Source organism: Ailuropoda melanoleuca, chromosome 1, assembly GCF_002007445.2.
Source record: "Ailuropoda melanoleuca isolate Jingjing chromosome 1, ASM200744v2, whole genome shotgun sequence".
In the NCBI taxonomy this organism is placed as follows: Eukaryota; Metazoa; Chordata; class Mammalia; order Carnivora; family Ursidae; genus Ailuropoda; species Ailuropoda melanoleuca.
The window spans coordinates 68,342,297-68,366,868 of record NC_048218.1 but is presented as its reverse complement, the minus strand read 5'-3'; the positions used below and the strand labels follow the sequence as shown (position 1 = coordinate 68,366,868).

The window sequence follows — 24,572 nt, the reverse complement described above, 5'->3', positions numbered from 1 at the left end:
AGACATGTAAGCTAGCAGATTCTGGAATGTCTATCTTCCTTGTGTTCAGACTTTTTTATAGAGATTGTTTCCACATTCCATTTTAGTACTTGTTCATCTTTCTTATATTTTCTGATATTTCTTTATCTTACTTTAGTTTACTTTGATTTTTTAGTATTTTGTTTTCACCAAATAGCAACTGCTGGCCACTTAGTATAATGTTATAAATCTAATCTAAAAGGGTTTTCAGTGCTTTCCTTGATAAAAACAGAATATAAATGTTATTAGATGTCGCTGAGTTGAGGGAAGTTACCTTCAGTAGAAAACTAAATCCTTAATATCATCGGCAGAAGTAATCTTATCAGTTCAAATCTCTGCTTTGGACTGAACATGCTCATGCTTAGTCTAGTGTCCATTTTAAATTGAGTCATAATTAAGGGCTAATACTGGGTGGTCAAATATGGGGTGCCTGGGTGGCTCAGTCAGTTAAGCATCTGACTCTTGGTTTCGGCTCAGGTCATGATCTCAGGGTCATGGGATCAAGCCCCGTGTTGGGCTCTACATTCAGTGAGGAGTTTGTTTGAGATTCTCTCTCTCTCTTTCTCTCTCTCTCTCTCTCTCCCCCCCCTTTGCCCCTCTCCCACTTGCATGTGCACTTTCTCAAATAAATAAATGTATTTTTTAAAAAAACTAGAGGGTAAAAAATAAGGCTGTTCTCTGAAATACGAAGAATATTTTCCTTTTCAGATTAGTTGCTGTGGGATTAAAACGAATCACTAGTATAGAGTAAAATAAATTCACAGAGATTCTTTTTGTTTTGTTTTATACAGGTTTAATTAGCATTTCATTTAAATCAATTTAGTAGGTCCAAAATCATAGTATGGAGCAACAAAAAACCCACATGTATCAGGATGTCAAATTAACCAACAGATAGGTATGGAATTTTTGCTCTTTTCCAGGCATTGTGCTAGACATTAGCAAAGAGGAATTGGCGTTCGGCTGGCTTAGCCGGTGGAGTGTGTGACTCCTGATCTTGGGGTCATGAGTTCAAGCCCCACATTGGGCATGGAGTCTACTAAAAATTTTTTTAAAAAGAAGAATTAAATCTCAAGCAATTGACAAGCTAGTAGTATATGTTAGTTAATAGCATAGAAATTAACACGGGAAAGAGAGAAGTAGGCTGAAATAGTTAGGAAAGCCTTCCTAGAAGGATAGAGACTTGAGGTAAGCCCCTAAAATGGGTAATTTAGGTAGTGTGAGAGGAAAGAGAAAGCATTCCAGACTTCATTTATTTAATTGACAGGCTTTTTGACCTGCAACCGGCATAAACTAAAATTAATAAATTTCGTCATTTTCAGGGTGCCTGAATGGCTCAGTTGGTTAAGCGTCTGCCTTCAGCTCAGATCATGATTCCAGGGTCCTGGGATCAAGTCCCACATCGGACTCCCCGCTCATCGGGGAGTCTGCTTCTTCCTCTCCCTCTGCCAGTCCCCCTGCTTGTGCTCACTCTCTGTCAAATAAATAAATGAAATATTTTCAAAAATTAAATAAATAAATTTCAAAATCTTCTTTTTACTTGCAGAGATGAGGGTACAATGACTTAAACTGGCAACTGCTTAAGAATGTGGATTACACTTTAATGGGGTTGTTAATCACAAGTTATTCAGGATCTTTTTTTCTAAATTCTACCTTACCGCCCATTGGCATCCTAATTTTGGCACGAGGGTAGCATTCCACTGGCATATTGTGGTGCCATACGAATTTTTAAAAATTTAATATTGCCGAAACTGTGTCGTGCTAATTATTGTCAAACTACTTTGATGACTTTATTAGAAGTGGAGTAAGCATGATAGTGGAGCAAAATAAGCAAAATGGCTAAACCTCTGTTTGACTACGTAACTCCCTCTCATTTGAAGGTGATGCTGTGGAACCTTCAGAAAGCGCGGCCACTCTGGATTACAAATTTGCAGGAAGATGAAACAGAAGAGATGGAAAGCCCACAATCACCTGGTCAGCTTTTAAACCCTGCTTTAGCCCACTCTGTGTCTGTGGCATCATGTGGCAATATTTTTAGCTGTGGTGCAGAAGATGGTAAGGTTCGAATCTTTAGGGTGATGGGAGTTAAGTGTGAACAAGAACTGGGATTTAAGGGCCACACTTTGGGAGTGTCCCAGGTCTGCTTTCTGCCAGAATCCTATTTGCTGCTTACTGGAGGGAATGATGGGAAGATAATGTTGTGGGATATAAGCAGTGGAGTTGAAAAAAAACACAAGAGTCCTACGAAACCTACTCACAGGAAGAAAACTAAAAGAGCAGCTTATACCAAGCAGGGTGGAAACACTCCTGCTCCAGTAGCAGATGAAGAAGAACATGGCAAAATTTTACCAAAGCTAAGTATTGAACATGGAGAAAAGGTGAATTGGCTCTTGAGTACAAGAATAAAGGGATACCAGAATATATTAGTAGCTGATCAAACTAGTTGTATATCTGTATATCCCTTAAAAGAATTTTAAATCCAATAAAATCATTTGAAAAACTGCAGCAACTTTTTATAGGTTAAAAAAAATCCTGATTCTTCATTTTTGTCATTCTTAATGTTTGTCATATGTGGAATAGTACTGTTCCATCATATAAATTACAAGGCATTTGAGCGAAAGATAATTGGGTAATACTTTATATGGTAAATAACAAAATTTGAGGGAAGAAAACTAATATTCACTGAGTAATGGCCATATACCAGCCATTTTACATGTTTGATTTCTTCTTCCAAATCCATGACGTGGGCAATTCCCCTCATTTTATTGCCACAGTAATTGAGACTCAAAGATATTAAGTAACAAAGAACCAGGAAAATTGCAGGCATGATTACTTACCTGGAAAGGATCTTGGTTGTCTTGTCAAGCCTCCTGCCTCAGGGAAGCCCACATGTGATCTATTCCAAATGTAGTCCCCACATTAGTTATAACTGGTTATTTCAGATCCTAGGATGTCATGAGGAGCCTTACCAAGTTGGAGAGGAAACCTGTTCTTCCTTGTTCTGTGTAAAGCCCAGAAGGCTTTGCTGACAATTACTTTTTGTTGTTTCTAAGAAAAGGGCTTCAGGGTTAGGATATTATGCAGTAATCCAAGCTGTGGTGTTGATAGAACCAGGAATAAGTTGAAGTTAAGAATAAGAAATTCTAAGAAGAGAAAAAGTAGAGAAGAGATAAAAGAGGTAAATATGGGCACCTGGGTGGCTCAGTTAGTTGAGCATGGACTCTTGATTTCAGCTCAGGTCCTGATCTCAGGGTCGTGAGATCTAGCCCAGCATCAGACTCTGGCCTTAGTGCAGAGTCTGCTTGGGATTCTCCTTCTCCCTCTGTCTCTCCCCCCTGCATGCATACTCATGCTGTCTCTCTCTCTCTCTCTCTCTCTCTCTCTGTGTCTTTCTCCCTCCCTCCCTCTCAAATAAATAAATAAATAAAATCTTTAAAAAAAAAAAGTAAAGACTAGAAACCAAGATACTATGTCAAGAGCAAGTTGCTTTTCATCATGGCCTGGATTGCTGTCTTCTCTGCATGTTCTTTCTGCTTCGACTTATACTGCCTACTCATTTTTTTGGGTTTTTTTCTTTTCTTTTTTTTTTTTTTAAGAGAGCTTGAGGGCAAGCAGGGGGCAGGGGAGGTGGGGGAGATTTTTTTTTTAAGATTTTATTTTATTTATTTATTTCACAGAGAGATAGCTAGTGAGAGAGGGAACACAGGCAAGGGGAGTGGGAGAGGAAGAAGCAGGCTCCCAGTAGAAAAGCCTGATGTGGGGCTCAATCCCAGGGATCACGCCCTGAGCTGAAGGCAGACACTTAACGACTGAGTCACCCAGGCACCCCAGGTTGGGGAGATTCTTAATCAGGCTTAACAAGTGTTAAGCCCAGTGCAGGGCTGGATCTCATAACCCTGAGATCATGACCTGAGCTGAAGTCAGGAGTCAGGCACTTAGCCAACTGAGCCACCCAGGTGCCCCTATACTAACTACTCTTACATTCCAAGTTTTGAAGAGAATCTGGTTATCATTATCCTTGTTTGTGGAGAATTCTTTGGTAAGTGTGATTTTAGTCCAAACACTTGTTCAGTGACAGAAACCAAATTCAAATTGGCTTAAGGGAATAAAAAGGAGTTCTTTTGCTCACACAACTGAGAAGTCCAAGGAAAATCCAGCATGGACTACTTAAGATGTGAGGCTACAGGTACCCCACCGGTGGAAAGTCTTTTCCTAGAGGTGGAGAGAGAGAATACTCAGTGATTTTGAGCCTTGAAACAACCGTATCTAAAACAAATGTATTCTTAGAGCCTTTTTTTTAACTTGCAGCTAAGAGTCCTAACCAATTAAGTGGGCAATCAATAAATATTGTTGAGTGATCTCACTTGGAATTTAAGGAAAGGGGAATACCATCTTGGCCCTAAAAAATTCATTGGTAGGGGCACCTACCTGGCTCGGTTGGTGGAGCATACAACTCTTGATCTGGGGGTTGTAAGTTTGAGCTGCATGTTGGGCACAGAGATTACCTTAAAAAAAAAATTCATTGGCAAAGGACCTTGGCCTGAGTATTGACAGAAACAGGGTTCTAATCCCAGCACTGGGGAAGGCTCTTGTGAAATTTGGGCTTTAGTTTGTTTCCTTGAAAGTGAAGGGCTTGGATTAGAAATCCTCTAAGGTACCTTTCATGCCACTGTTAAGTGAAATGAAAATACCATCATCATGATATGCTTAGTCAATGATTCTAATATTAAAATGTTAGGAAGGACTAATGCTCATGTCTAATCTCTGGAGGTTTTAGAGGGATCTTTTGAAAACTTACCCAAGTACAGCATCATTTTAGCTATTGAGCCTGAATAAATTTATGGGAATAAAGTAAGAAGTACTTGAACCAGGGTTGAAACATCAGCCCTAAACTTCTTTTGGTTGCTGGTAACATACCCACTCAGACTGCCTAAGCAAAGGGAAGTTTACTATGAGGGCATGGAGAGCAGAATTCTCTAGTTTACTAGAGCAGAAATGTAGCTTGGCTTCACTTGAGTCTTTAATGAGGGAAGCCATAAACAATCAAAGCAGCTGGGGCACCTGAGTGGCTCAGTCAGTTAAGCATCTGCCTTCAGCTCAGGTTGTGATCCCAGGGTCGTGGGATCGAGCCCTGCATCAAGTTCCTGCCCAGCAGGGAGTCTACTTGTCCTTCACCCCTGCTCATGCTCTTGCTCTCAAATAAATCTTAAAAAAAAAAAAAAAAGAAAAGGCAAGCTGTGGATTGGGAGAATGTATATCTGCTAAAGGACTTACGTACAGAATGTATAAGGAATTTTAACTACTTAAGAAAGTAACCAATTAAAAGAATAAGGAAAATATTTGAACAGAGACCTCTCCAAAGTGGATTACAAATGGAGAGTAAGTGCACGAAAAGGTATCTGACATCAATAGTCAGTGGTAAATCAAATTAATACCACAATGTTCAGTCAGATAGATCTGTTAAAATGGCAAAAACTAAAAAGACTGACAATGTTGGTGAAGACGCAGACCGATTGGAACTCTCATACATTGTGGTTAAGAATGAAGAATGGAACAGCCACTTGGGAAAAAAGTTTGGCAGTTTTTACAAAGTCAGACATATACTTACCATTTGACCCAGCAGTTCCACACCTAGATAGTTACCCAAGAGAAATAAAAACTTATGCCCACACAAAGATCTCTACCCAAAGGTTTATAGCTACTTTATTTGTAATAGCCAGTTGAAAACAAACCACGGTGACCCTTTGAAAAAATTGTGGTATGAGCATACAACAGAATACCACTGAACAGTAAGAGGAACAAACACACATGCAGCAGCATGGATGAATTTCAAAAACCTGATACATGAAGGAAGCTGGAAACAAAATACTGTATGTTTCTATTTATAAGACATTCTAGAAAAGGAAAGGAGAAAAATCAGAGGTTACCAGAGGTCTGAGGTAGGGTATAGGATTGATTGCAAAAAAGTGCAAGAAAACTTTTGATGGTGATAGGGGTGATGTTCTGTGATCTTTATCACGATTGTGGTGGTGGTCATATGACTCTAAATACTTGTCAAAACTCAACAAATCATACTTCTTAATTATTGAATTTTATTGTATGCAAATTATATCTCAAAATGGATTTTTTTTAAAAGGCTGCATGCTTTGCAAAAGTGCAAAATTTGCAAAAATGCAAAAGTGCATTTTCAAGACAAGCCTTTTTGGGCTCTTTCCAGACCTGTTACCAGCCAATGCCCTTGTATATAGGAAGTTTAGAGCTCTCATGCCATTAATGTGTGTCTAGCTTTATCACTACTAATTTTTCGCTTAAAATTAGGATTTTTTTCCCTTAGGTTTCGCAATTTAAGTTAATGTTTTTTCCATCCTTTTCCTAATTTGAAAGTTACAATATTAGAAATATTAATACAAACAAGAGTTTAAACGGGGCACATGTTCAACAGAAACACTTTGATTATTCAGCAGACACCAGTCCCCCAGAGCCAACAGAGTCACTAAATACTAGTGTCAAATAAGTCCCCTCTCCAATGTTCTGTTACCAGTTCCCCACTAACAACAGTAGCAGAAGTTAATAGGAAGAATTTATCATGTCATAGCATATCTTTGGCTGAAAAAAACTAAATCTAAAAATGTTTTAGGGGTGAGGGCGCCTGGGTGGCTCAGTCAGTTAAGCTCTGCCTTCTGCTCAGGTCATGATCCCAGGGTCATCAGGGAGCCTGCTTCTCCCTCTCCCTCTGCCTGCCGCTCCCCTTGCTTGTGCTCTCTCTCTATGTCAAATAAGTAAATAAAATCTTTTTTAAAAAATGAAAATAAATAAAAATGTTTTAGGGGTGCCTGGCTGCTGAAAGAGCATGTGACTCTTGATCTTGGGGCTGAGAGTTCGAGCCCCATGTGGGGTGTAGAGATTACTCAAAAATAATTAATTAATTAATTAAAATGTTTTAAAATAAATAGGTATAAATATTTAGTTTTTTTTAAACAAAATTCTGTAAATCTGAAATTTATAAAGTGAGAATGCATGAACCAATTGATGCACATAATTCAATTAGAGAAATGTCTTATAACTGAGTCATTGCTCTGCCCAAGGTAGTATCAACTTGCCAAATGCAGAAGAACCTCCTCTAAAGCAATTAGTGCCAAATTCATGTGAGAGGTGATTTAGTTTCAGCAGAACAGCATCAGCCATCACAATAAATTAATGTTGACAATTTAATTAGTTGTAATTTGGTTTGTATTTAATATGTATGTTTCTTTTCATTTTATAGTCACATAAGAGTTATAAGAAGTTGATACCTAATGTTGCATTCGGACATATTTAAGCAACATTATAATAAAAGTAATTTCAGTATAATAAGTAATTAATCAATCCTAGAAGGCTAACATTTTTTTTTCTTTTAAAAATGCACAGTCCTCAAGCTCGAATGCATGGACATGTAGATAGAGTCCTGAAAATCTTCTTGAGTGGCCTTTAGCATCTCCATGTGATACTAGGACTAAGTGACATTGCTGGGGAATGTGGGGAAAGAGCAGGGTGGAACCAGTAGTTTGCTGTGGAAGAGGGTATTTTGGAGAAGCACAGATTGTTCGGAGTAAATTCTAAAATAGCCAGATAGGAAAACTAGTCACATTATCAGTAGAAGTATTAGAGTCAAGAATGAAGCCCAGGGGACGCCTGGGTGGCTCAGTAGTTGGGCGTCTGCCTTCGGCTCAGGTCATGATCCTGGTGTTCTGGGATCAAGCCCCACATCCAGCTCCCTGCTCGGTGGGGAGTCTGCTTCTCCCTCTCCCACTCCCCCTGCTTGTGTTCCCTCTCTCACTGCCTCTTTCTCTGTCAGATAAATAAATAAAATCTTAAAAAAAAAAAAAATGAAGCCCAAGTTTTTGGTTTCAGTGACTGGGTGGATCCATAATCTGGGCCATAAATGCAGGTAGGGAGCACAAGAGGCTGGGCAGGTTTGACTACTTTAATCTACCTTATCTGCCCGGACTGGTCCTTGCCATTCTGGTGTCATTACCACCTGCTCTGCAAAATGGCACAGAGCTGTTATTAGTCAGGAGTCTGGCTGCACTGGAGAGGCAGGGGTGGATTTGGAGTATTACTGGACTCCTTAAGCCAGAGTGGGGACTAGGCAGACATTTCTCTTTCTCTTTGTTTCCCTTAAACCTCTTACTCTTAGCCTTACTCCTTTCTTAATAATACACTCTAATTTTCTAATCGATTCTATTCATGAAACATTTTTTTTTGGTTCTCAGAATTTTCAATATTTTCCTTTCCTGCATTGCTCTGTAGAGCTTCAGCGCCCCCTAGAGACATAATTCATAACTTTACTGGTTTTCACAGATTTTGGTAGCCTCAAATTAGTCAAATAATTGATTAGTCCCTACCTGAATTTTTTTGTTTTTTTTCTTTTCCAAGTGAGTTGGACAGTGATGCATCTTCTTATCAACTAATTCACTTTCTTTTTCCTTTCTTGTTAATAAGGAATTCTTCATGTCTCCAAGGAACCATTTATTATTAAATACCAAAATTTAAAATTATTTTTTGGTCTAAGTTGACCTCTCTAAAATTAAGTAGATCTCCATTTTGGAGATCAGGGGGAGGAAAAAATTAAAATAAATAAAATTAATTTTTTGAATTTTCAAGTTTAATAAGCTATTTTCCAAAAATATTATTTTCCAGGGTTATAGAATCCTTGTGTGTATTCTGAAATGTCATTCAGCTCTACTATCCTACCACATATTTTCATTGTCTATGACATTCCCGTCATTGGATATGGCTGTTTTGGTTTGTTTTTTTTTAAGATTTTATTTATTTATTTGACACAGAGACAGCCAGCGAGAGAGGGAACACAAGTAGGGGGAGTGGGAGAGGAAGAAGCAGGCTCCCAGTGGAGCAGGGAGCCCGATGCGGGGCTTGATCCCAGGACCCTGGGATCACACCCTGAACCGAAGGCAGACGCTTAACGACTGAGCCATCCAGGCGCCCTCGCCTTTTTTTTAAGATTTTATTTATTTATTCGACAGAGCACAAGTAGGGCGAGCGGCAGGCAGAGGGAGAAGTAGGCTTCCCGCTGAGTGGGGAGCCCAATATGGGGCTTGATCCCAGGACCATGGGATGGTGACCTGAGCTGAAGGCAGATGCTTAATGAACTGAGCCACCCAGGTGCCCTGGATATGGCCGTTTCTTCAAAAGATGACTTATCCTTTAAAGCTCTTGTCCTCTGAGACCAAGATGTCTTCATAATCCTAGCTGCAAATCAGATTCACCAATGAAGGTTTTAAAAACATCTAGATGCCTGAGTCCTATCCCTCAAAACTCAATACAGTACTGATTAGAGGTTCAATATGTTGCAGATCAACTCAGCCTTCAAAAATATTAAATAATATGGGAGTGCCTGGCTGGCTCAGTGGGTGGAAGATGTGACTCGATCTCTGGGTTGTGAATTCAAGCCCCACGTTGGATGTAGAGATTACCTAAAAATAAAATCATTAGGGGCACCTGGGTGGCTCAGTCAGTTAAGCATCTGCCTTTGGTTCAGGTCATGATCCCAGGGTCCTGGGATGGAGCCCTGCATCAGGCTCCCTGCTCAGTGGGGAGCCTGCTTCTCCCTCTCCCTCTGCCCCTCCCTGCTGGCTTGTGCTCTCTCTCACTCACTCTCTCACAAATAAGTAAATAAAATCTTAAAAAAAAAAAGACAAAACTATATTAAAAAATAATTTTAAAGTAAAATCATTAAAAACTAAATGATCTGAATTAAATATTTTTAAATATTTGCACACCTGTCAGAATGGCTAAAATAAAAAACCGCGACACCACCAAATGCTGGTAAGAATGTGGGAGAAATTAGATCTCTCATCTGTCACTGGTGAGAATGTAAAATGGTGTAGATACTCTGGAAAACAGTTTGGCATTTTCCTACCAAAAAATGCCAAAACCATATGACCCAGCAATTGCTCTGCTGGGCATTTAAACATATGTTCACATAAAAACCTACATGAATGTTTATAGCACTTTATTCATGGATAGCCCCAAACTGGAATTAGCCCAGATTCCTTAAAGAGGTAAATGGTCAAACAATCTGTAATATATCCATACTGTGGAATACTACTCAAAATAAAAAGGAACAAACTATTGATACAGACAGCAAACTGGATTTCATGTGTATTTTCAAATTATTGTCATGAATTTGTTTATAATATCCTCTTTTATTAGTCTTGTCATGAGGTGTTTTTTGTTGTTTTGTTTGCTTTTTTTTTTTTTTTTTTTTAAATTAGGCTCCATGTCCAGCATGGAACCTGCAGGGCTTGAACTCATGCCCCTGAGATCAAGACCTGAGCTGAGATCAAGAGTCAGATGCTCAACCAGCTGAGCCTCCCAGGCACACCTTGTCAGGAGTTTTTTTATAGTAACAGCCTTTTCAAAGAACCAGTATTTGCCTTTGATAATACTATTATTTGTTTTCTGTTTAATTCCTGCTCCAATTATTATTATTTCCTTCATTCTGCTATCTTCAGGTTTAATTTGCTCTTTGCCTAACACTTTGAGATGGACACTTAGCTCATTGATTTTTTTAGCCCCGCCTCCCACTCTTGGCATATATGCATTTAAGGCTATACAATTTCTTCTAAATATGGCTTTAGCTACATCCTTCTAGTTTTATGTGCCACATTTTCATTAGTGTTCTAATATAACATTTTATTTTTATTTTTTCAATATAACATTTTAAATTTTCATTGTGATTTGTTCTTTGATACATGAATTATTTAGAAACATGGCAAATATTGACACAATTCTCTCTGATATTGGAAACAAGAGATGAGAAAGATATCTCCACCATTATTTGTATTTGACATTCTACTGGAGGTCCTAGATGGTACAATATGGCAAGAAAAAAAAAAAAAGCATGAATCTTACAAACATAATATTGGGCAAAAAGGAACCAAACAATACAGCTAGCCATGACAGAGTAACTGGTATCAGACTAAATCTCCTGTCATACACAACTAGATAACTGTACAGCAAATGTGAAATATTTTCAGTCATTGGACCATAGGCAGCACAGGACAGTGATTACTGAGAGAAGGGGGAACAAATGAATTGAGTCCTACAGTTTCCCTAGCTTTCTTCTTGGTAGCATTTACCAAATATCAGCATAGAGGGGAGGATCCCAGGGTGCCTGGGTGGCTCAGTTGGTTAAGCGTTGGACTCTTGGTTTCCACTCAGGTCATGATCTCAGGTTCATGGGATCGAGCCCCACATCAGGCTCCATGCTCAGCATGGAGTCTGCTTGAGATTCTCTCCCTTTCCCTCTGCCTCTCCCATCCCCTGCTTCCATGTACTCTCTCTCTCTAATAGATAAATCTTAAAAAAAAAAAAAAAAAAGGAGAGGCACCTGAGCAGCTCAGTCGGTTAAGCATCTGCCTTCAGCTCAGGTCATGATCTTGGGGTCCTGGGATCGAGCCCCACCTCCCACTAGGCTCACTGCTCAGTGGGGAGCCTGCTTCTCCCTCTCCCTCTTCCTCTGACCCTCCACTCTGCTCGTGTTCTCTCTTTCCCAAGTAAGGCATGGCAGAGTTGAACTGAGGAGAAAAAAGTTAGAGCATGTAGAAACTGAAGCAGCTAAAAGTTATAGGGCAGAATACCAGAGAGATGGAAACTATGCAGAGAATGAGATCCAGAAATCTGCATAGGAGTTTCCTTATGTCTTTGGCCAAATACAATGCTGTGCAAAAATAGGATGATACCTCTTGAGGCTAATCAAAAAAACCTACTGGAGAATTGTAAGCTGAACAACCATCAGAGAGACCTTTGTGTTAAGAGATCTTGTTGGGAGACTGGTGTTGAGAGACTTTATTGACCTGATGCATTCAGTAGGACTAAGTTAGACCTACAGAAAAGGCTACTCTAGAGCCATCATCACAAAGCTTAATAACAGGCCTTGAAAGGACCATTCTTATTCATATTAAACAGCCTACCAGAATAAAACTCAACATTTCCCCCCCTAAATCCAGTGCCTTAAACCATTTGGCCATTCTACCACCCAAAACTCAACATTTTTAAAGGGACACACCAAAATCCATAATATCAACAATGTAACGGTAATAATGACTAGCATCTAATCAAAAGTACTGGACAATGGCTAGAATAGGCCAATTTATAGAGCTAGGAAGTAGGTTAGTGGTTGCGTAGGACTGGGGGCATGGAAGGAATGGAGAGTGACTGCTAATGGTATGGGATTTCCTTTTGGGTGAATGAAAATGTTCTAAAATTACATTTGGTGAAAGTTGTACAACTGTGTGAATATACTAAAATCCACCGAATTGTCACTTCACATGGGTGAACTTCTTTTTAAAAAATTCTCTAGACATTGAAAAATCAAGAAAACGTGACCTATACTCAGGAGAAAAATTAGTCAGGAGAAACAGAACATTATATGACATGTATGATAGAATTAAATGGCATTTAAAGTCTTTTTTTAAAGAGCTATTATAAATGTTGTCTGTTTGGATTTAAGGAAAACATGAACAAATAAGGACAGAAATGAAAACTATAAAAAAAAAAGCAACTGTTATGGACTGAATTGTTCCCCCAACATTCACAAATTCATATGGTGAAGGCTTAACTCCCAATATGACTATATATGGAAATAGGGACTTTAAAGGTTAAATGAAGTCATAAGGGTGGTGCCCTAATCCAATATGACTACTGTTCTTCCAAGAAGAAGAGACACCAGGGAGGTGCACGTACAAGAGAAAAGGCTATGTGAGTACACAGTGAGAGAGATTTCAGGAGAAATCAAACTTGCAACACCTCGATCTTGGACTTCCAGCCACCAAAACTGAGAAAATGAAATGCCACCCAGTCTATATGTATTCTGTCAAGGAGCTGATGTGGAAAACAAAGGCAGAAGGAAATGTAGATAGAATTAAATGTAAGTAGAATTATAATCTGCACCCCATTGACGAATACTTAAGATAGTGTAACATTCCTCCAGGAAACTCTCAACTGTCTTAATGCTTTGCTAGAGGGAAAAATCACCTTAGTTTGACAATAGCAAAGCCTTCTGGACATTGCAGAGTCTTCTTTAACATATGAAAGTCCTTTTGGAACTTTCCATATCTTTACTTCCCTAACCCCAAAGTACATAATCAGTTACTCCTCACAGTCCCAAGGCAGCAGCTGCTCTTTCTGTCCCTGTGACCTGTCCCCGTGATTTAATAAAACCACCTTTTTGCACCTAAGATGTCTCAAGAATTCTTTCTTGGCTGTTGGCTCCAGACCCCCATGCTACTCCAAAAATCACATCGATAGCCACGGAAGACTAACACATATGGCTAAACCACAATTTCTTTACCTGCTCATCAGTTAGTTGATGGACAACATTTGGGTTGTTAACACTTTTTGGTTATTATGAATAATGCTGCTATGAACATTCATTACTAGTTTTTACAGTATGTACTTTTGATCAACCATGTTGAATATAATTTACATAATTAAAAATTTAAGTATAATGCTCAGAGTTTTGACAAACGTTTATAACCATTCGTCTGCATAACTATCATAGAACCACTATATCTCATGATAGATAACGTTTTGCCTATTTTCAAACTTGAAGAAAATAGAATCATACAGCATAGCCTCTTTTCTTGTCCTTAGCATAATGTTTTTGAAATTTGTATATTTTGTTGTATTTATCCATGGTATATTCAGTTTTAATGCTGAGTAATATTCTACTGTATGAACATACCACATTTTATCAACTGATCCACCTATTGATGGAAACATAGCTTGTTTCTAGTTCAAGTTGTTTGTTATAAATACAGCTGCTATAAATATTCATGTATAAATGTATTGTGGATATACATTTTCATTTCTCTGGAGACACGTGGCATATCAGTTTCCTAGGACTGCCATAACAAAGTACCATCAGCTGGGTGGCTTAAGACATAAAATATGTCTTAAGAATTTTCTGGAGACTAGAAGTCTGCAAACAAGGTATCATCAGGGTCTGAAGCCTGTAGGGGAGACTCCCTCCCTATAGGGGAGAATCACATCGTCCTAGTTTAGCAACTCTTGGCATCCCATGGGTTGCAGCCTCTAGGTTTACACTCTGCCTTTGTCATCACGACAGTCTGCCCTTATGTGTGTGTCTCTGGGACTCTTCTCTTCTTATAAAGACACTTATGATCTGAACGTGTTGCCCTAAAATTTATATGTTGAAACCTAACTCCAAAGGTATCAGGACATGGGACCTTTGTAATGTGCTGAGGTCAGGAGTGTGGAGGCCTTGTGAATGGGATTAGTGCCTCACAAAAGAGACTCCAGAGAGATCCCTACCCTCTTCCACCATGTGAAGATACAACGAGAAGGCACCAGCTACGAGACAGGAAGAGGGCCCTCACCAGAAGGCAACCATGCTGGTGCCTTGATCTTGGACTTTCCAGCCTCCAAAACTGTGAGAAAATAAAGTTCTGTGTTTTAAGTTACCAGGTCTGTGATTTTTTTTTTATTGTAGCCTGAAAGAACTAAGACAATACTAGTCATATTGGATCAAGGGCCCACCCTATTCCAATCTTATCTTCCTTATCTATGAATGTCCTTTTATTTCACCTTCAATTTTGGGGAATATTTTTGCTCGATAGAGAACTGTAGGTTAGTAGTTTGTTCCCCTTTGTTTTTGTTTTGTTTAATTGTTCTCAAATGACAATCCAATTTCCCCTGCTGGTATTGTTCCTGATGGGAAATCATCAGTAATGTTTATTTTTGTTTCTCTGTATTTAATGCATCTTTTTTTTTTCCTTTGGTGCTTTTAAGATGTTCTCTTCATCACTATCTTTCAGCCACTTGATTTTGATGTGCTTTGGTATGGTTTCTTTTTCTTTTTCCAGCTTTATTGACAAATAAAATTATAAGATATTTAAAGTGCACAATGTAGGGGCGCCTGGGTGGCACAACGGTTAAGCGTCTGCCTTCAGCTCAGGGCGTGATCCCGGCGTTGTGGGATCGAGCCCCGCGTCGGGCTTCTCTGCTATGAGCCTGCTTCTTCCTCTCCCACTCCCCCTGCTTGTGTTCCCTCTCTCGCTGGCTGTCTCTGTCTCTGTCGAATAAATGGATAAAGTCTTTTAAAAAAAAAATAAATAAAAATAAAGTGCACAATATGATTTTATATACACATTGTAAAAGGATTCCACTGATCAAGTTAATTTTCACATCCATCACCTTACATATTTATCTTTTTTTTTTTCCGGTGAAAACATTTAATTTCTACTCTCAGCAAATTTCAATTATGCAACACAGCATTATCAACTACAGTCACCTTTGGCATGCTTTTCCTTATATAGACATGCTGCTTGGACATTTTTGAACTTCTTGGAATTATATGTGTCAAATTTGGAGACATTTCTTTCATCAGATTTTTTTCTACCTCCCTCCCTCTCTTTCTAGAACTCTAATATATACATATGTAAGAATTCTGGATATTGTCTCACGGTTTACTGAGGCTCTGTTATTTTTCAGCCTTATTTCTCTGTGCTTCAGTTTAAGGAGTTTTTATTGCCCTGTCTTCAGCTTCATTAATCTTTAAGATTTTTCCTTCAGTGCCTGCAGTTCTTCATCACCCTGCTTCAGAGAATTAAGAGGTAGACCAGACAAAGTGGTGGGTAGCAAACCAAGGTTTAGTGAGTCATGGTACAAAACTCCCTAAGAGGATGGGGACCCAGGAGGGCTGCCACTGGAATTTCTAAGTCTAGGGGGTTTTATGGGTTTGTTGGTGGGCTGTTTCAATCTGATTAACCCTTCATGAGACTGTCATCCAGTCAGGGTTTTTTGTCATCTACCTATCATCACATGGGAGGGTAGAGGGCTCCTTCCAGGGTGTTGTAAAATCTTTTTAAGGATGGTTTCCTCTTAGGGTGGGGGGCCTCTTCTCCCTGCCTGCCTTTCTTCCAGCTCTCCATCATTTCCTTTTTCATCTCTAGCTCTTAATTCATCCAGCACTTTATTATAATTTTTTATTATGTTAGTCACCATACAGTACATCCCTGGTTTTTGATGTAAAGTTTGATGATTAATTGCGTATAACACCCAGTGCACCATGCAATACGTGCCCTCCTTACTACCCATCACCAGTCTATCCCATTCCCCCACCCCCCTCCCCTCTGAAGCCCTCAGTTTATTTCTCAGAGTCCATAGTCTCTCATGCTTCATTTCCCCTTCTGATTACCCCCCCTTTCTTTATCCCTTTCTTCTCCTACCGATCTTCCTAGTTCTTATGTTCCATAGATGAGCACATTTTTAATTTCAGATGTTGCATATTTCAGCTCTAGAACTTCCATTTGGCGGTTTATTAAAGGACGAGGACTGGACCTGTGTGCAGAAAGAGCTGCTGCCCGGGGATTGTGAGGGATGACTGATTATATACTATGGGGTTTGAGGAGATAAGGAAAAAGGCAGGTTTCAAAAGAACTTTCATATGCTAAAGAGGACCTATGAGATACCCAGATACAGGAGGCCTTGCCGTTGTCAAGTTGAGGTTGTTTTTCCCCTCTAGCAAGGTGTTAACATTAAGATAGTTGGGAGATTCCTGGAAGAATATCCCACCCAGGAGTGGGGGTTGGGGGGAGGTTGCAGGGTGTCCGCTCATGCTTTGTCTTCAGCCAGCCTTCTGTTCCCTCATTGGGGCTGCCATAACAGAATACCAGAGATTGGATGGCTTAAAAACCACAAATGTATGTGTCATATTTCTGGAGGCTGGAAGTCCAATATCAAAGTGTACATAGGTTTGGTTTCTCCCAAGACCTCAATCCTTGGCTTGCAGATGGCTGCCTTCTCACTGTATCTTCATCTGGCCTTTTCTGTTATGCATGCACATCCCTGGTATCTCCTTTTCTTATAAGGACCCTAGTCATATTGGATTAGGCCTCTACCCTTATGACCTCATATAACCTTAATTACCTCTTTTAAGTCCCTATTTCCAAGTACAGTCACACTGGGTTTCAACATATGAATTTTGGGGGATACAATTCAGTCCATTGCACCACATAATGGGATATTCTTCAGCAATAAAAAGGAATGAAATACAGATACATGCTATAATATCGATGAATCTTGGAAACATGTATGCTAAGAAAAAGCAGCAGTCACAAAAAAACTGTATATTGTGTGATTCCACTTATATGAAATGTCCAGAACAAGAAAATCTATATATACAGACAAAAAGTAGATAAATGGTTGCTAGTAGATAAATGGGTAGGAGGTGGAGGGATTAGGAAGGAATGGGGAGTGACTGCTGATGGGTACAGGGTTTCTCTTTGTAGTGATGTCAGTGTTCAACATTGATTGTGGTGATGGTTGCAGAACTCTGTGAATACGCTATAAACTCTTGAATTGCACATTTTAAATGGGTCATTTCTATGATATACGAATTATATCTCAATAAAGCTGTTAAAATACATACTGTATGATTCCGATTACAAAAAGGTAAAAAATAGGCAAAACTAATATACAATGAGACATAGTAGTTGATGAGGCAGCAGAAGCCCAGCTGAGGACAAAGTATAAGGGGACACCCTGCAAACCGCCTCCCAACCGCCACTCCTGGGTGGGGTATATGTGACATTCCTCCAGGAAGCTCCCAACTATCTTAATGTTAATGCCTTAATAGATGGGGGTGGGGGGTGGGGGGGTGGAGAACAACCTTAGCTTGACAATGGCAAGGCCTCCAGTATCTTTTAGATCCTTTTAGCATATGAAAGTTGTTTTGAAAACCTCCCTTTTCCCTTACCTCCCCCAACTCCAAGTATATAATCAGTCATCCCTCATAACCCCAGTGCAGCTGCTCTTTGCTGTCCTTTAATAAAACCACCCTTTTGCACCAAGACGTCTCGATCCAAAACTACATCAGTAGTTATCTTTTGGGAAGAGAGGGAGAGCAATAATTGGGAGGGCCCCTGATGTCCATGCCAATTCTGGCATGTTGGCAATATTTTATTTCTTGATTTGGGCTAAAGTTACATGAGGCGTTCACTTTGTGATAAATCTGGAAGGAAAAGCACAATTTCCTCTCTATACTCAATACATCCTTTTTTTTTTTTTTTTAAGATTTTATTTGTTTGATAGAGACAGTGAGAGGAAACACAAGCAAGGGGAGTGTGAGAGGGAGAAGCAGGCTTGCTGCCTAGCAAGGAGCCCGATGCTGGGCTCCATCCCATGACCCTGGGATCATGACGTGAGTCAAGGCAGATGCTTAACTGCTGAGCCACCCAGGCGCCCCATATACTCAATACTTCTGACACCAAACGTGGGATTTTCCACACCAAGCAATTCTCCAGTTCTTGGCAGACACTGGCTAGGTGTCCTACAGTTTAATGCAATTCTAAAACTAACTCCCAAGAGTTAGCACAGAACCTGCAAGTTAAGGACTTAGTCCCACAAGGCTGTCCCCACTTCAGAAACCAATCAAAAGTCCCAAGTTGTCACATGTACTTCTGACTAACTATAAATCAGAGGTTCCCATCGCCCTCTCCTCAAACTTGATAATTTGTTAGAATTGCTCATAGAACCCAGGGAAACAGTTTAGTCATTATTACTGATTTATTACAAAGGATATATTAAGAATATAAATGAAGAGCCAGATGAGAGATACATAAGGTGAGGTCCAGAAAGGTCCTGAGCATAGGAGTTTCTGTCTCTGTGGAGTTTGGGGTATACCACTCTCCTGACTTATTGATGTGTTCTTGTTCACCAACCTGGAAGCTTTCCAAACCCTTTTATTTTTTAGGATTATTTTTAAGATTTATTTATTTGACAGAGAGCACAAGCAGGGGGGAGCACAAGCAGGGGGGAGCGCGAGAGGGAAAAGGAGCTTACCTGCTGGGCAGGGAGCCCAATGTGGGACTCGATGTAGGACCATGAGATCACGACCTGAGCCAAAGGCAGATGCTTAACCAACTGAGCCACCCAGGTGCCTCTCCAAATCCTTTTGGTTAGGATTTTTTTGGAGGTTTCATTGTAGTAGGCATGACTGATTAAATTGTTGGCCATTAGTGATTAAACTTAATCTCTTAAATACCAGCCCTCTTTCCTCCCAAGGGGTTGAGGGGTGGGGTTGAAAATTCCAACTCTCTAATCACACTGGTGATTCACTTGCAACCAGCCCTTATCCTTGGGGGCTTTCTAAAAATTGCCCCCTTACCATAAATTCAGGTTTGGTTGAAAGGGACTTGTTATAAATAACAGAAGGCACTCCTTTCACTTTTATCACTCTGGAGCTATTTCAGTAACTAGAGATAAAAATGAAACATTAAAATGAAAGCTGCTTTCACCTGTTTTAGGAGCTGAGGACAAAAAACATTATCACAGATGTTCTATGGTTCTTACACTTAGGAAGTTAACCAACAGTTTATTAGCTCTGTGCCCAGAACTGGGACAAAGACCAAAAATAAATTTATTATATCACATTATAGTCATCAAGCTTATGATATACAGCTGTGTATATGTTATACTTCAATTTTTAAAATGTCTTATTAATTGGGGTGCCTGGGTGGGTGGCTCAGTTGGTTAAGCAACCGGCTCTTGATTTCGGCTCAGGTCATGATCTCAGGGTCATGGTATGGAGCCCTGTGTTGGGCTCCACACTCAGCAAGCAGTCTGCTTCAGGATTCTCTCTCCCCTTCTGCCCCTTCCCCCCACTCACTCTCTCTAAAATAAATAAATCTTTAAAAAATAAAAAAATGTCTTACTAATTTTAAAAAATTCAGCAGACTTGAAGTAGGTAAACCATTTGTATGTCTTTTTTAGCAGTTCCTTAATGGAAGTTCCATAAGAACTCCATTACCTATGAATGTACCTATATGTGTAAAATAAAATGGAAACTAACACACATTTTGGGATTCATAGCTGATCTAAATGGTAGGGTCCGCTAAGTTTCTTTGAGACGAATGCTTGAACAAGAAATGTGACACAGATAGTAAGGGCATAATCTTAATGTAGCTTACCCTAGAGCAGGCCCTAAGATGAGAATTGCACAAATTCACATAAATGAGAATTGAGGTGACTGCAGGAAGCATGATCAGTTCAGAAGTAGAAAAATGAGACAGAGAAGGGAAGAAACCTGACACAGAGTACATTAACCAGTATGTTCCCTCTGTGGGTAACTGAGGCTCAACCCCTCCAAAGGTTTCTTGCTACTGCTATGATCCCCATTTTATAAGTATAGAAATAGGGGTTGAGAGATATTAAGTACTCGGCAGAAGCTCACGGAACTAAGAAGTTGTAGAACAAGAATTTGTGTCAATCTGATCAGAGCTCAAGGATAGTTTGGTCTGAAGGACACTAAAACCAGGTTTTATTTATTGTATTCATTCACTTGTTTATTTATTTATTTTGAATACTTTATTCATTTGAGAGAGAGAGAGAGAGTACAAGCAGGGGGAGCTGCAGGAAGAGGCAGAAGCAGGCTCTTGCTGCGCGGAAGAGCAGAAAGCCTGGGGCAGGGCTTGATCCCAGGACCCGAGGATCATGACCTGAGCAGAAGGCAGATGCCCAACCGACTGAGCCACCCAGGCGCCCCTAAACCAGATTTTGGAAACTCGAGTCTAGAAACGAAGGAGAAGGAAACAAACACAAGCAGGTTGTAAGCAAATGGAGTGATTGCCTAGCATCAGCTCTGTTGTCTGGATCTTGTTTTTATATGGTGACTGGGCCAGGTGCAAAGTTGAATCTGGAGATGGAACTGATAAAATGTATAGAATTCTCTTTATAGAATACAAGCTCAGACATTATGCATGAATCTTTCTGTAGTCTGTATAAATTCACAAATTAAGGAACTCTTTTCTCTGATGTATTAGTGTAGGTAACTTAATCTCTAGCAAAAACTCCTGGATCTTTTCCCTGAGTTAGAAGCCTCTGAAAATAACATTTCTCTATTAGTATCTGTACTTTAGCACTGATAGTACTCAAAGTATCCAGTTGTTAGTACTTGATTCAGCTCTATAATAAACAGCCAAAACCTGCTGCTGCTTTAGAGGGTTGTTTTCAGATGTTTGTTTTAGCAGAGAAGTGTACTATTTATTTCTTGGCACCGCTGTTCAGCTTTTGAACACAGCATTCTTTCAAAGGTCTATACCCTGCAACAGAGAGCAGGCAGGAATCCAGGCTACAGCTTTGTTATAAAAAGGTTTGAGGGAGAAAAAATTTGAAAAAGACACAACTGATTAAAAAAAGAAGGAAGGAAGGAAAGAAGGAAGGAAGGAAGGAAGGAAGGAAGGAAGGAAGGAAGGAAGGAAGGGCTGGTAAATATGCAAAGAACCCTTAAAACTCAACAGTAAGAAATAAACAAGCTGATTTTAAAAGGACAAAACACCTGGACAGACCCTCCCCCAAAGAAGATATACAGATGGCAAGTAAGCCATGATGTTCAACATCGCTTGTCATTGGGGAAATGCAAATTAAAACAATAAGATACAACTGCACACCTCTTCAATGGCCAAAATCCAAAACAGTGACAACACCAAATGCTGGCAAGGATGCAAAACAACAAAAACTCTCATTCGCTGCTGGTAGAAATGCAAAATGGTACAGCCACTTTGCAAAACAGTTTGGCAGTTTCTTACAACCATAAACATACTCTTACTGTGCAATCCAGCAATCATGCTCCTTGGTATTTACTCAAATAAACTGAAAACCTATGCCCCCCCCCCAAAACCTGCACATGGATGTTTATAGCAGTTTCATTAATAATCGCCAAAACTTGGAAATACTCAAGATTCTTCCAGTAGGTGTGTGAATAAAGAAACTGTGACACATCCAGACAATGAAATATTATTCAGCACTAAAAAGAACTGAGTTATCAAGCCATGGAAAGACATGGAGGAAACTTAAACACATAGTATGAGTGAAAGAAGCCAATCTGAAAAGGCTACATACTGTAGGATTCCAGCGTTATGACATTCTGGAAAAGGCAAAACTATGGACCATAAAATGATCAGTGGTTACCAGGGGCTGTGGGGTGGTGGGGCGCAGGAAGGAGAGGTGAGTGGGCAGCACATAGAGGATTTTTAGGACAGTGAAACTATCCTGTATGCTACTACAATGGTGGATACATGTTATTATATATTTGTCAAAACCCATTGAATGGACCACACCAAGAGTGAGCCCTAATGTAAACCGTGCACTTTGGGTGATAATGATGAGTCAGTGTGGGCCCATCAGAAGTTGCTACTGTGACCGCTGTGGTGTGGGAGGTCTGCAGTGGGGAAGTTGTGCCTGTCTGAGGGCAGGGGGATACTTTCTGTACTTTTGGCTCTTCTGGCTGTGAACATAAAGCTGCTTTAAAAAATCAAGTTCAGGGGCGCCTGGGTGGCTCAGTCATTAAGCGTCTGCCTTCAGCTCAGGTCGTGATCCCAGGGTCCTGGGATCAAGCCCAGCATCGGGCTCCCTGCTCCGCTGGAAGCCTGCTTCTTCCTCTCCCACTCCCCCTGCTTGTGTTCCCTCCTTCACTGGATGTCTCTCTGTCAAATGAATATATAAAATCTTTAAAAAAAAAAATCAAGTTCACTAGTTAAAAAATAACTTGGAAAGTGATGACAGGGGACCGGGAGGGTCTGGAAGATGGTTCTGGCAAATGAGATCAGGAAATTACAAAAATTTGGACAAAAGGCAATCAGGCAATCAAGGATGGAGTGACCGGCAGCTATTGTTTAGGTCTACACAGACAAGAGGTAGTCAGTGGGGGGCGCCTGCATGGCTCAGTCAGTTTAGCGTCTGCCTTCAGCTCCGTCATGATCTCAGGGTCATGGAATTGGGCTCCCTGCTCTGCAGGGAGTCTGCTTCTCCCTCTCCCTCTGCCCCTCCTCATCCCCTATTTGTGCTCTCTCTCTCTCAGATAAATAAAACTAATTTTTTTTTTAAGAGGTAGTCAGTGAAAGTGGGGAGAAGGGAACAAATACTGGATCTGGATAGGCAGGCAGCACCCTGCAGGAAACAGCACTGGTGGGGGGTGGGGGGAATTGGGAGGCTCTGACTCCAGAGCAGAACTTTTTACTTTTTGGCTTGGGGGTGAGGTTCCACAATGCCTTATTCTGAGTGAGCAGAAGACAGATACCAGTTTAAATCAGAGTCTGCCACTCTTCTTCCTTCTTTGTTTTGCTTCCTTGTCAAGGTTCTAGCCACTAACCTACCCGTAAGAAAACGAATGAAGGGCTTCCGAAAAGCCTCAGCAAAGAGGAACCTGATATATAAAGTATCCTTCACTGAACTGTTCATTCCTTAAGAATAGAAGCCCAAGAGGCACCTGGGTGGCTCAGTCGGTTAAGTGTCTGCCTTTGGCTCAGGTCAGGATCTCAAGGTCCTGGGATCAAGCTCCGCATCAAGCCTCCCCCCCCCCCCCGTCCCTTTCCCGCTCCCGCTCCCCCTGCTTCTGCTCTTTCTCTGTCGAGTTAATAAATAAAATCTTACAAAAAAAAAAAAAAGAACGGAAGCCCAACTATGAAAGGCTTAATCAATGAGGTGAAGTTCCTTCTTACAATAAGTACACGAGCAATGGAATTATTCTATGGGAGGTTAATTGGGTGACAGGTTTGGGTTTTTTTTTCCCTTTACCCTCTCCCTATGTCCCCCCACTCCGTACTGATGAAGGAGCAGAAGGCTGGTAGAAGACAGAGCATAAGGGGACACCCTGCAACCTCCCCCCACCTCCTGGGTGGGATCTAGTGACATTCTTCAGGAATCTCCCAACACTCTTAATGTTAATGCCTTGCTAGAGGGGAAAACCACCTTAACCTGACAAAGGCAAGGCCTCCGGGTATCTTGTAGGTCAGGTCGGTCCTCTTTAGCATATGAAAGTTGTTTTGATAACCCCCCTTTTTCCTTACCTCCCCCAACCCCATAGTATATAATCAGTCCTCCCTCACAACCCTGGTGCAGCAGCTCTTTCTGCCTACGGTCCTCTCCCCGTGCTGCAATAAAACCACCGTTTTGCACCAAAGATGTCTCTACAATTCTTTCTTGGTTGTTGGCTGTGGACCTTACCCCATCGAACCTCACCTATATTCCAAAACCACGTCCCTGGCAACCACTTTTCTACTTTCCGAGTTTGACTTTTTTTTTTGATTCCACATATAAACGATACTCTGCAGTATTTGTTTTTCTCTGTTGGGCCTATTTCATGTAGCATAACACCATCAAAGTCTGCCCATGTTGACACAACAGCAGGATTTCCTTCTTTCTGGACAGTTAGGTTGTTTCCATATCTTGGCTATTGTGAGTAATGCTGCAAGAAACATAAGAGTGCAAATACCTCTGGGGCACCTGGGTGGCACAGTGGTTAAGCGTCTGCCTTGGGCTCAGGGCGTGATCCTGGCTTTGGGGGATCGAGAACCACATCAGGCTCCTCTNTTAGGTTGTTTCCATATCTTGGCTATTGTGAGTAATGCTGCAAGGAACATAAGAGTGCAGATACCTCTGGGGCACCTGGGTGGCACAGCGGTTAAGCGTCTGCCTTGGGCTCAGGGCGTGATCCTGGCTTTGGGGGATCGAGAACCACATCAGGCTCCTCTGCT

The 24,572-nt window shown here is 40.5% G+C and overlaps 1 protein-coding gene across 5 annotated transcripts in view; it reads left to right on the top strand.

The window, feature by feature from the left end:
• Positions 1-24,572, top strand: part of WDR53 (WD repeat domain 53) — a 36,288-nt gene that overhangs the window by 10,987 nt on the left and 729 nt on the right. For 4 of the 5 annotated variants that reach the window (XM_002916755.4, XM_019796981.2, XM_019796983.2 and 1 more), the window contains one exon: positions 1,896-2,520. In XM_002916755.4, coding sequence (XP_002916801.1) covers positions 1,896-2,492 — 597 coding nt within the window. In that variant the 3' untranslated portion in view covers positions 2,493-2,520. Of the gene's footprint in view, positions 1-1,895; positions 2,521-24,572 lie in introns of those variants that run through there. The other variant, XM_034660135.1, reaches the window with a different exon arrangement.